The sequence below is a fragment of the Mytilus edulis genome, unplaced genomic scaffold (assembly GCF_963676685.1).
Source record: "Mytilus edulis unplaced genomic scaffold, xbMytEdul2.2 SCAFFOLD_96, whole genome shotgun sequence".
Taxonomy (NCBI): Eukaryota; Metazoa; Mollusca; class Bivalvia; order Mytilida; family Mytilidae; genus Mytilus; species Mytilus edulis.
In genome coordinates this window covers 89739-103631 of record NW_027266967.1, presented here as the reverse complement: position 1 = coordinate 103631, position 13893 = coordinate 89739, and the positions used below count along the sequence as shown (strand labels likewise).

General features: G+C 29.6%; 1 protein-coding gene across 17 annotated transcripts in view; it reads left to right on the top strand.

Moving 5' to 3' along the window:
* Window positions 1-13893, top strand: part of LOC139504659 (serine/threonine-protein kinase D1-like) — a 72988-nt gene that overhangs the window by 13325 nt on the left and 45770 nt on the right. For 5 of the 17 annotated variants that reach the window (XM_071294691.1, XM_071294690.1, XM_071294685.1 and 2 more), the window contains exons 3-5: window positions 3222-3284; window positions 5985-6116; window positions 9405-9577. In XM_071294691.1, coding sequence (XP_071150792.1) covers window positions 3222-3284; window positions 5985-6116; window positions 9405-9577 — 368 coding nt within the window. The remainder of the gene's footprint in view (window positions 1-3221; window positions 3285-5984; window positions 6117-9404; window positions 9578-13893) is intronic. The other 12 variants (XR_011659333.1, XM_071294699.1, XM_071294697.1 and 9 more) reach the window with 5 other exon arrangements.

Genomic DNA, 13893 nt, shown 5'->3' with positions numbered 1-13893 from the left:
AAGATGTTCTTTCTTGGTTTCATCATTCAAAAGCTCTTTTATAACCACTTATCCTTTTGGATGGGGTAAAACTGGTAAAAAGTCTGTCTATCATTCTGTCAATTTTCTTTGGAACTTTAAATCAGATCTTCTTGGATGTGATTATGTGTTACTGTATGATGCATTTTCAGATTAATAGCCACATGATACTAAGCTCAACATTTCCCTTGTTTACCAAAATTTTCAAATGCTGAAATCACACTACATTGACATTATGTCATATATAAATTTTTGTTGCATTTTTTTAAGAACTACAATCAGGGCTTTGTCAAAAATTTGGAGTTTAACTTTATGTGAGCTTGCTATGTCCAAGATGTGATTCATTTCCACATCAATTCCTGATCAACTTCTTGATTATAAATATTTAAAAAAATAGTTCATTTCAGAGCTAAAGCGAAACATGTTCTTGTTGAAGTTATAATGCAAGATTTACCAGTTATATATGCATTTCAGAGGCAGGGTTGGGACAACAGTTCAATCAATATTTTGTAGGTATTTGTTCACATTATATTCATGTAGTAAAAATTGAAAAATTTTAATTCTTTGAAAAAAAGTTGTTATATGGAGAACATCATTTATGTTAATTTCCCTAAAAGGATCTAAGGAATACAACTGAAAGCTTGAAATAAAAATGTAATAAAATGCAGTAAATGTGTCCTTATGTAAGCAATAAAACTATACTTGAAAACAAAAAATTAATTTTGACATATATAATACTTTTGGTGTAGTTATGTTATTTAGTGCATGTAAATTAGTCAAGAATTGTGCATAGTGATTAATACTTCTATGTAAATTTAAATAATTAAAATATGATTTACTTTCTTTATCAAACAAACATGCCAAACAAGATATTGAATCCTGGGAATATCTGTTATAGCTTCTACTTCTAAAATAAATTCATCAACTAAAAATAGTTTTTAGATATAATTTATTTCCTGTCAAGGCACACAAAAAGTAGACAGGAACAGGTCTGACATTTTTTACATATATATATATATATATACATGTACATGTATACATGCACACGTTTTATTCCAATCAAGTCACTTTGGAGTGTAAATTTTTGCATATCTTTTTGTTAGTCACGATTTCATGCACATATAAATTGAATTGTTTTACATTTGTCATTGTGGGGCTTTTTAAAGCTGATTTGGCGGTAACGGTTTTACTCATTGTTTAAAGCCTTATAGACCTATAGTTGTTAATTTCTGCGTCATTTGGTCACTTGTGAAGAGTTGTCTCATTGGCAATTATATCACATCTTATTTATCTTACTTATTTATATGTAGCCTGAAAAACTACAGTTTATTTCTTTCTTTTTCCATTTATAAAATGAACCAGACCAATTATTTTTGAAATTTATTAAACATTTTAATACCTGTCATATGATCAACAAATAACTTGCAGCCATTTACTGGAGAGCTCTTACAGCATCATGTCTGTAGATAATAAAAGTTTCAAGTATGTTTTAAGTTTTATTAATTTTGTCAAATTGGGTCTATTTTACAGGAGATGGCAACCAAAAAGCACAAAAACCCAGAATGCATCTTAATGTTCAATGTCAATGTGTGGTCAATCCATCTGTTAGTCTGTCTGTTTGTCCTATGAATATTTTTTGTTGCATCTTTCTCAGCAACTACATAACAAGGATATCTGAAATTTGGATTCAGGGTTTATATGAGTCAGCTATACCATGTGATGCGTTTTCAAATTCACAACTCAACAATTTCCTGTTTACCTTATACTTTAAGCAGACAGGGGTATAATTAGTGAGCGTGAGCAGTAGCTCAAAGATTCACTTGTTGTTATTGTGCTCATTGTGTATGTAATATTTGCTGCTGAGCTTGAACAGCAAGTCGTTATCAATTAGTCAAGCAGATGTGGAAAATAATTCCTGATGGATACAAGTATTTATATTTTCATTTTTTTTGACAGAAATTTTTTCATGATGAAGAGATAATGTTTGTGGCAACTTTTGAATATTGAATTACATTTTCAGTATTTTTCTGATAGATAGACTTAGTTGTTTACATTTAAAGTTTACAGACAGTCTGGGATTATTATTTTTTTACATGATAAATTTGTAAACCTTCCCATATTGTTATGAAACTTTGACAGGCTATCTTCAAGACAAAGTCCTCATGAAATAGCACCTACAGAAAAGGTTAGATTTTAAAAAAAATCTGTATTTTATTGATAAATGGACTCACTTCGTAAGTCAACATTATACTTGTACACTGACAGCAGCAATCCTAGGCGAGACACAGGGTTCTGCTGAAACCATTTAAAAATTTAGGTAGACTCATTCTTCACTAATATATCAGTATATTTTTTGTAAAAAGTTTATGTAGAACCATTCTTTGCAATATATTTATTATATTTAATTTAGTACATTTATTTTAATTGTGTGTTTTAGATTTATACAAAAGATTATATTTGAATTAAATAGATCATCAAATGTAAACAGTTTGGTTATCTTTGTTAACACATTAATATTCCTCGGTACATATACCGTGTCAAACATGAATTAATCAACTTACTGTTTGGATTCATTATCTTAAAGTTTATATTGTATGAAATTAAGAAAAAAAAATGTATAAAGGGAAAACTGTGGAATATTATCAAAAATATCCCTAAAATTAGTTCATCAATATATCACCAAGGAAAAATGAGGTATTTTTCCTTTATATCACTAAGTAAAAATACCTCATTTTTCCTTGGTGATAAATATACCAGTGCCCAAACCATATCAACCATTGAATAGTCTAGACTAGTTCTTAATGAATTCAAAGGACAAGCAAAGACATGACATAAATAAATAAAAAAGTTAAACATACATTATCAGTAGGTAGTCAACAACTAGAAAGAAAAAAATATAAAGGTACAGCAACAAACATAAACAAGAATACATGTTTTTTTTAACTTCTTTCATTTATGTTTGACTTTCTTGTTATCAATCAATTACCATATAAGTAAAAACTATTAGACTACATGTACAAATGTAAATATCTTATCACAGATATAGTATATACCCTCAGGACATTAACCTCTCCATTTTATATCAAATTCTGTAATATCAGACAAGAAAACATTGAAACTTTCAATCAATTAAATCAATTATTAGACAGCAGACAAAGTTCAAAGTTCATCATGAAATAAGATTATTCACTGTCTTGTTGCAGAAGATGCATGCATTTTAAGGCGTAAAAGTGGAAGGCAGAGAAAGATTCGATCAAGTATTTTTAGTGTGTTGACTTGTGTTCTCTTTCAATTTCTAGTTTGGTAACATATACTAATGGTATTCAATTAACATAGCTTTTCATTTAAACAGCACCAAGATTTGGTGATAAATGCACCCTCTTTATACTGTTTCTTTCACCCAGGGAAGTTTTAAAAAAATGTTTTAGTTTTGGTTGGTCTAAGCTAGGTTTGTAGTGTTTTATTCGATTTTACCTGCTTTACAGAACTGTAAATTCAGAAATTATTGCGTGCATTTGTTATTGCGATTTTGTCATTTTAGACTTAAATGCGATTTTTATTTTTACGATTTTGAGAAAAATACTGTTTACTTCATATGAAATATTTCAAAATGCGAGTTTGAATTATTGTGTTTACAACTCTGTCGCATTTTTTGCAATAATTTCTAAATTTACAGTATTAAGCAGTCATGATCTTTAAGTGATTGCTACGAGTCCCCTCAGAAATATCTTTGCTTACTGAAACTTAAACAAGTAGAGCTAATTTTTGGTTTCCTTCATAACATTGTTCTCAGATCTTTGTAAATCCCAAACATGTCAATTTAACTATTCATTTCAGTCAAGTGGTAATGGTAGCATGTTATGCTGACTATGCAGTATGGGCTTTGCTCATTGTTGAAGGCTGTACAGTGACTTACAGTTGTTAATACATGTATCTGTGTCATTTTGTCTCTTGTGGAGAGTTGTCTCATTGGCAATCATACCACATCTTTTTTTTTATAAAGTCAATTCATCTAGCCTCTTTTTATAGTAAATAACATAAACTGGATCGCCAAACTGATTGAAAAGTTTGTGACCAGCTTCTTATAGTAAGATATTAACTATTTAAATTCTCTTAATTTTTGAAGGTTAAATGTATTAGTTGCTGAATAACCTATATTGCCTTTAATTTGACTATGGATATTCTCTAAGCTTTCTGGTAATTTGGGAAATTTCAACAACAGTTTTGAGTCTTCATCCTAAGAGGTATCAAAGTCTCTATAAAAACAGATTTGTTAAGTCTTTTGTTCCCTTGATTGATTAATGTGGTCGCTTTTAATATAGTGGCTGGTCCTGGTCAGTAACCAGAAGAAAATCAAATGTTCAGACCAGTATATTGAATAAGACGGTAATTTATATAAATATTAACGAGTGATTGACTCTTATGATGCTGGTGTATTGATGAACGTCATATTATAATTTATTTATGTGGGTAGTTATGTCAAAGGAAAAGTCTATAACATCTCATACTTATGATATAAATTTTACCATTATTAGCAAATAATAAGTATAAATCAAAATGTGATGCTATGTTTAGCCATACATGCAATATTAGTTATTTTTAGTAATTAAAACCACAAGAATTAGTTGCTAATTAGTTTTTATTACACGCCCATTCACTATTTACTATAATTATTTTCTATTATTCAACTCTCTCCCACATTTCCACATGTGTAAATTAACCTAAAATGGCCATGACTGAATTAGTTATATCATTAAAGTATGGTTGACACAACGCTCAATATGACTTCTTTCTCTTTGAGTGTTTAATTGTTTAATAACTAAATTTTTAAATAATTTTGTTGCAAAACTACCATATAGATGTACATATGAATTTACAGTTTATTATTATATGTGCAAAATAATGTTTCTTGTGAAAAAAATTGATATATGACATTATTTTCGATCCTGCCTTTTATATTGTACTGTCATAAGCAGAAATAATACAGTGAAAAAAAGTTGAAAGGATATTATTATAAGATTGAAAGTTTAAGACAGAAACACAAAAATTGGTAAAAATCTTCAATAAAGGGAAATAACTCCAGTAAAAAGTGGACTGACACCAGGAAGTTGTATATTAACATTTCAACAGCAAGGGCTACAGACCTGATAATAGAAACTGGTTTTTTTTCTTCTGATAATTAAATTATTTTACATAATTGCTGGCCTCCCAAGTAAACTATTTCAGTGCAATTTTATGTTGAGACTTCTAATTTTTTCTTTTTTAGGTTTGATGCCTCTTTTTTGTTTATTTCTTGAGCTCGGCATTTCACTTGTGATTCAAAGTTTACCTTCTGTCAAAAGTCCATTTTCTTTGTTTTTTTGTTATCACATCTACTGTTTCTTCGACTAACAATTGTAACTACCTTAACTTGTTTCTTAGTAGAGAGAACATTTTCAAATTATGTGCTATCTTTTATTTCCTTGTTAAGTTATAGAGGTCACCTTGTTGGTAACTGCACCGTGAATGTTTTGACTCGTCTGCGACATTTGTCTAAGATGTTAGGGTCAGACGGTGTAAACTATTTGAAGAAAGCTTTATAAACTTTAAGGTTGAAGATACTGCATTCCATGTATACATATGCCTCATGATACAAAGTTTTCCTTAGATATTTTCATTGCTCAATGACGGCTTTAAATAACTGGATTGTTTTGTTTTCACTAATTGTCTTGCTCATTTGGAGTGAAAGCATGGAGATATATATAAGAAAATAGATTAGAATGTAGCTTTGCTTTATTTCAGGGGATTATAATAATTTAGCTGGTCATGATCAGAACTAAAGACAGAACAGATAGTGCAAGGAAATATATAAAGAAAACTATCACCTTTCATATTAAATGTAGTATTCACAAGTTTTATTTACATACATGTTGTAATGTGATCCATTACTTATATTTATGTATTTTATTTCTTGTTTTCTGTTGCAGCACAAACAACAATGGAAGACTTACAGATCAAGCCACATCTACTGTTTGTTCATTCCTACAAATCTCCACATTTCTGTGATTTCTGTGGAGAGATGTTGTGGGGACTTGTCAAACAAGGGCTGAAGTGTGAAGGTTAATAATATTATTGTCAATATTTAGAAAAAAAAACTCTTTCCAAAAAAGTGTATTTTTGTAGCAGAGGTATATGTCATTATATATTTTAGAAGCAACGTTTGAGTTTATTTCTGTTTATGTTATAAATGAGACAGAGTTACAAAGTATATTCAAACTGTGATTTTTTTTCAAAGATCCTGGTGATATAGAGTAGCTTACACACACCATAACCATAGACCACCAGTCTAGCATCGAGTAAGCAATCTTCATTGTCCATTGTTTTTATACGACCGCAAAATTTGAAAAATTTTTCGTCGTATATTGCTATCACGTTGGTGTCGGCGGCGTCGTCGTCGTCGTCGTCGTCGTCGTCGTCGTCGTCGTCGTCGTCGTCGTCGTCGTCTGGCGTCCGAATACTTTTAGTTTTCGCACTCTAACTTTAGTAAAAGTGAATGGAAATCTATGAAATTTTAACACAAGGTTTATGACCACAAAAGGAAGGTTGGTATTGATTTTGGGAGTTTTGGTCCCAACATTTTAGGAATTAGGGGCCAAAAAGGGCCCAAATAAGCATTTTCTTGGTTTTCGCACTATAACTTTAGTTTAAGTTAATAGAAATCTATGAAATTTTGACACAAGGTTTATGACCACAAAAGAAAGGTTGGGATTGATTTTGGGAGTTTTGGTTCCAACAGTTTAGGAATTAGGGGCCAAAAAAGGGCCCAAATAAGCATTATTCTAGGTTTTCGCACAATAACTTTAGTTTAAGTAAATAGAAATCAATGAAATTTAAACACAATGTTTATGACCACAAAAGGAAGGTTGGTATTGATTTTGGGAGTTTTGGTCCTAACAGTTTAGGAATAAGGGGCCCAAAGGGTCCAAAATTGAACTTTGTGTGATTTCATCAAAAATTGAATAATTGGGGTTCTTTGATGTGCCGAATCTAACTATGTATGTAGATTCTTAACTTTTGGTCCCGTTTTCAAATTGGTCTACATTAAGGTCCAAAGGGTCCAAAATTAAACTTAGTTTGATTTTAACAAAAATTGAATCCTTGGGGTTCTTTGATATGCTGAATTTAAAAATGTACTTAGATTTTTAATTATTGGCCTAGTTTTCAAGTTGGTCCAAATGGGGGTCTAAAATTAAACTTTGTTTGATTTCATCAAAAATTGAATAAATGGGTTCTTTGATATGCAAAATCTAACTGTGTATGTAGATTCTTAATTTTTGGTCCAGTTTTCAAATTGGTCTACATTAAGGTCCAAAGGGTCCAAAATTAAACTAAGTTTGATTTTATCAAAAATTAAATTCTTGGGCTTATTTGATATGCTTTATCTAAATATGTACTTTGATTTTTGATTATGGGCCCAGTTTTCAAGTTGGTCCAAATCAGGATTCCATATGAAATATTGTGCAATAGCAAGAAATTTTCAATTGCACAGTATTGCACAATAGCAAGAAATATCTAATTGCACAATATTGTGCAATAGCAATTAATTTTCAATTGGAGTTATCTTTCTTTGTATAGAATAGTAGTTGATAATATATGTTGGAAATTTGCCAGACATGACTATGATGTCATTTTCTATTTTTATTTGCCAATAACTTTATGTAAATGACTTCATTGGAAATTTGCCAATATAAAATGTTGCTGATGAAGCTTTTTTTCCTTATCTTATCTAAAATGTTTTTAGATAATGTATGTTGGACATTTGCCAGACATGACTATGACGTCATTTTCTATTTTTATTTGCCAATAACTTTATGTAAATAACTTCATTGGAAATTTGCCAATATAAAATGTTGCTGATGAAGTTTTTTTTATTGTTTTATACAATAAACAATGTATATTCACTTTTACTACCAACCAATCTTTACCATTCAGTGATAACAAGCACTTTATTTTACATTTTAATATTTTATGATGTATTTAAAAGAGTAGTTATTGTTGCAAACTCCATTAGAAATTTGAATTGATATCAGTTTTGGAAAAAGGGAAACGGGGGATGTGAAAAAAAAGGGGGGGGTTAAATTTTTCTCATTTCAGATTTCATAAATAAAAAGAAAATTTCTTCAAACATTTTTTTGAGAGGATTAATATTCAACAGCATAGTGAATTGCTCAAAGGCCAAAAAAAACTTTTAAGTTCATTAGACCACATTCGTTCTGTGTCAGAAACCTATGCTGTGTCATGATCAACGATTTAATTTTAGATTTAAAAAGTTTGAAGAAGAAATCTTTAATTGATTTGTAAAATCTTGACATTTGTTTTGTGTAAAAAAAAACCATGTAATGTCAAAAATTTGATCACAATCCAAATTCAGAGCTGTATCACGCTTGAATGTTTTGTCCATACTTGCCCCAACTGTTCAGGGTTCGACCTCTGCGGTCGTATAAAGCTGCGCCCTGCGGAGCACCTGGTTCCACTTATAAAAGTAGAAGGCTATAAAGTTTATATTTAAATCCCCTGGGTCTAATAATCTCGGATATAAAAGTTACTCTTCTTTTCTGGTTGAATATCATAAATATTTATCTGGGTTCATTACAACAGGTGAAGTGCATGACGTGAGGGAGTTTACTGTCAATATGATTTCCTCTGTACATGTCCAATGACTTGATTTACTGTCTAATATGCTTCCCTCTGTACATGTCCAATGACTTGATTTTATTCAAATCCTGGTGTTATTATGGTAATCAACCTGGCATGTTTCTAATTGTTAATTCTTACTGTTTGTACATCCGAAATACAATGTTTAAAACAATGCTTCAGTCAAAGATGCGGTATATACATAACTGTATAAATATAATTTTCAAATTCTTTTTAAAATGTATCACAATTAAATAAATACTGGTGTTTAAAGTTACTTGAACAATATAAAAAATCTTTTTCTAAAACCACTATGTGTTAACTTTAAAAGTGACATAATTTTAGTGACTTCAAAATGTATTTGTAAATTCTTTAGCCCTCAGGTCAAAGATTAAAACTTTAAATAAAAGTTGTAAAATTAATAAATAAGCTTGTTTTATACATCATTAGAAGTTTGCTTTATGAAACAAAACTAAGACTTTGGGAACCCAAATATGTTCATTAGCACTTGATATTCTATTCTGCTTCACAAAGTCAAGCCAAAAGTAAATTCCGTGCTGATTATTATATTTGTGAAATTTATTAAATTTTGATACCTTTTAATAAAATTCACAATTTTGTGATGCTTGTTATTAAACCTGAATGGTCCCCTCTTTTCTATTCTAAAACTTCTTTTTCATAAATTGTGATTATACTGTATTATATTTTTGTAGGTTGTGGCTTGAATTTCCATAAACGTTGTGCCTTTAAGATTCCAAATAATTGCTCATATGACAGACAGCGGCGACCATCATCCAGTAGTATCACATATCCCAACCCAGTGCGAGAGAAATGTGACTCGTTAGCAGTGGAAGGCACAGCACAGGTAGAATCAGGAATACCATACGTAAGATATCCATATTACATTACTCAATGTTGTCATTTGTTGTAATGTGGATATCAATAGTTTGCATTATTCTATAAATAGCTTTCTTATATTATTTAATATATTTATAATATGAACATGTATTTCTGAAATCTTAAAAAAGGATGTAAGGTTACTGACATATACAACAATTCAGTGATCTTTAGAAAAAAGAATGTGTAAGTAATCTTAGATAAAATAGTGAAAGAATATCAATTTAATTTTTGTTGTCAAAAGTTAGACTTAAAAAACATGATTTCTATCATGTTAACAAGATTTAGTTATTACCGAAAAAAGGCTATTTACAGAAGTTGTATGCTTTGGGTATTTTATAGGTTGTTTTTAATAGGAAAATTTTATTAAATTTTGTATATTTGTCATAGCTGCATATTTGCAAAGGGTTCATTTCTAGCTATTAAATTTCTGGTTTGTCCAAATTTATACTGAGCTAACTACATCCAGATCACTATGAACTTCAATTTAAACTTTAGTGACAAGCTGTGCGTTTTGTTGATATCTGAACCTAAGATTGTTCATATGAAATTTTCCCCAAGTAGTCTCTTTGTAGAGACTAGAGAACATTTGTTTGCAATTAAATCAGGTTTTGAGAAGGTTCTGTTACAACATTTGATATTTCTCTGTATAGAGTATCAAAAAAAGTCCACAGTACATTGATGCTGCTGTGACCAAAACTCAATTTTACACTGTTGGGATGTAAACAAATTATTAGTTGTATTATTAAAGAAGAAGAGACCAATTCTTTTGGTATGCTGTTCTAATATCTTCCTTGACATGTACTTTGTCTCATTTAGTTCATCAAGTTTATCTTTTGGAAACTTTATAATCACTTCTCAAACATTGCATCTAACATCTTTTTTGCCACTTGTACTTATTAAAAACAGGTGAATGTAGGCAGGATAGAATTTAGTAAAATTGATTACCCAGGTTAAGGTTATATTCAATTGAAGATTAATATATTTTACATTTCGATACATGTAATCAAGATATATCTAAAGTCATTTACTGGTATATGTCAAAGGTCAATTAGATTGTTCAGTAGACTAAGAATCCCAAGTGGTCAGGAAGTCAATCTAAGTGTAAACTCCTTCACCTTTAGTACAGTTTCACAATTCAATGATTTCAGATATTCCCCCTGACAGACGGCTACTCTTTGTTTTATCCTTTTAAGCTTTTTTTGCTTTTGATGTTCTACATTTTTTTTTTATAAAGTTAGATTTTATGTCTTTTACAGAGGTTTAAATTATCTTAAATTTTAGTGTTGTGAATTCTGTTGTTGTACTGATTAATATCATTGAGAGGAAATAAACACAGCAGTTAAAAGTAGGAAATGAATCTGTAGTATCATTCCAACAAAGCCATTATCTATACATCTTGTGACAATTGTTTAAACTTTTTCTTTATTAAGTGTACAACTTATTTTGTTGTGTAATGGATAGAGCTCATGATAGATGTACAGAGCAGGATTTATACTCATATCATATTCTCATGCTCTTGTCCTGAATATACATTTAATTTGCCACTGGACCTTAAACATCCATCCATCAACATTGCCTTTTTTTCTATTCTAAAGTGAGACTGATCCAACTAAAAATCAAAGTTATTTACATGTTTGTCATTTTGTCCCGGATGGATAGTTGTCCAACTATATTGGCAATCTTACCTTATATTCTTATTACATTCTATGCTATGAAGTAGTAGGAATTTGACAAATAGAACGGTTGTGTTGAATTCAAGAATTAAAGTTTCTTCTTTAAATACTGTTGCATCTTTTAAAAACCCCAATTCGTTAATGCTAAATGTCTATTTTAAAAGTAACAAATTCAATAGGCAATATTTTTTAATCCTCATCACCAATATCATTGAGGCATATTTTAATCTATACATATATCCCAAATCAGGTATGTTAGTGTAATAAGGTCATTTTACATTTTCTTGTAATTATTAAATAAATTATCTACCTGTTTTGAAACTACAATATTTTTTACGCAGGATAAATTTAAACAAAAATGGTCCTTACACAAAAGTTGTCTGATGAAACAACATTACAAAACATTAATGTTTGCTATTTTTATTACCTTCTCTTCCCACCTGTATTGATTGTTATAAGGCCATGAGAGACAGCAATTACATGATGTTGACATTCGTCTGACCGTAAGATGTTTTCTAAGAACCTTGTGCAAGTCTTTTATAGCATTAACTATAGAATGTTAGGTAATAAAAACATTGGCAATTTGTCAATCAGCTGTGAATAATTTGACTTTGAACATAGTATCTAACCCAGTGATAGACTGGGATAAAGCAGGTTTAGTTATCACTCCTCTCCATTTGAACAACAAACAAGTTAACTACTTTGTGTCTACAGTTTTCCTGCAATGTAATTAAATTTGCATTTGGATTTAACAAATTTAAGATTTTCACTTCCTATTTTAGAAATATTTTAATAATGTTTTCCTTTGTGCCAAACTTTGTTTGTCTTTTACGTGAAGGAAGCCGTTGTTGTGGGTCTGTTTTACTGCACAAATACTTTTGGTACTCTCTTTTCTTGTTTCTGTTATTCATTTTATTTATTTAACATTTTCACGTCTTTTTAGCGTATGCATATGATACTTTTTGGCTTCTATAGACAGAGAAATAAATGGTAAAATTTAAGTTTAGCCAGTCAATTGAATAGATCTCCATGTTAATCAGGGAATCCCAACTTAATAGAAACGGAATGCATGTGAATCCAGATTAGTTCTGACTGACAGAACAATTGCTTTTTAAAAAAAGATTTGTGTTGAAATTGAATAATAAAAATTGTGCAGTTTTAATTTTTTTTCTGTCAACATGAAGTTCATGGTCATGGTACATTATGTAAAGTCAATATCAACATTGTAAATTCATATAAATGCAGAATAGTTTGTCAGTGATGTAGGATCATTAAGTCACCAATATCTAAGTTCTTAATTAAAGCAATCACAGTCTTGGATCACTAAAAGTGAAAGCTAGCTTACATGGCATTAATAGCTAGGTAGAAAAATCAATGAAATGATATTACAGATGGCTAGATATTGACTAAGTGTCTGTCTGTGTATTAGATCATTATTTGTCACCTGTTCTTCCAAGCTTAGACCAGGTGTTAATATCCATCATGATAATTAGTACGTGATTAGATCTAGCCAGGGGACAAACAAATGTCTCATCCATATATATATATAGTTTATAGATAATTGGATTTTAAAACATGTTTTGTTATACATAAAGAAAAGTAAAACAAATATTTTACTGGTATTGTTTCTTGAAATCAAGAGAAATTCCAAATGATGTATAAACATCAGATATTAATGATTTTCAGTAAAGATTGTCAAAGTAAACTTGCTAATTATATGAATTCTATACTCCTATCATTAAAACCTAAAATCATAATGGTAACTGATGTGGTTATTGATTTTGAAACTTTAAATTGGGAATGGTTACTGATTTAGAATGGTAACTTAACTGATCTCATAACTTTAAATTGGATAAATGGAAGCTGATTTTGTAACATTAGATTAGACATGGCAACTGATTTTGTAAGATTGAATTAGACATGACAACTGATTTTGTAACTTCAAAAAGGAGTGGTAACTGATTCTGTAACTTAAATTTGGATTGGCAACTTATTTTGTAACTTTAAAATTGGAATGGTAACTGAATTTGTAACTTAAAATTAAGAATGGCAATTGATTTTGTAACTTTAAATTAAGAATGGCAACTTATTTTGTAACTTTAAATTAAGAATGGCAACTTATTTTGTAACTTTAAATTAGTAATGATAACTGAATTTGTAACTTAAAATTAAGAATGGCAACTTATTTTGTAACTTTAAATTTGGAATGGCAACTTATTTTGTAACTTTAAATTTGGAATGGTAACTGAATTTGTAAATTAAAATTAAGAATGGCAACTTACTTTGTAACTTTTGATTTGGAATGGCAACTTATTTTGTAGCTTTAAATTTGGAATGGCAACTTATTTAATAACTTTAAATTAGTAATGGTAACTGAATTTGTAACTTTAAATAAAGAATGGTAACTGAAATTGAATTTGTAACTTAAAATTAAGAATGGAAACTTATTTTGTAAAATAAAATTAGTAATGGTAACTGCATTTATAACTTAAAATTAAGAATGGCAACTGATTTTGTAACTTTGAATTAAGAATGGCAACTTATTTTGTAACATTAAATTGGACATGGCAACTGATTTTGTAACTTTAAATTAGTAATGGTAACTGATTTAATAACTTTAGATTAGAAA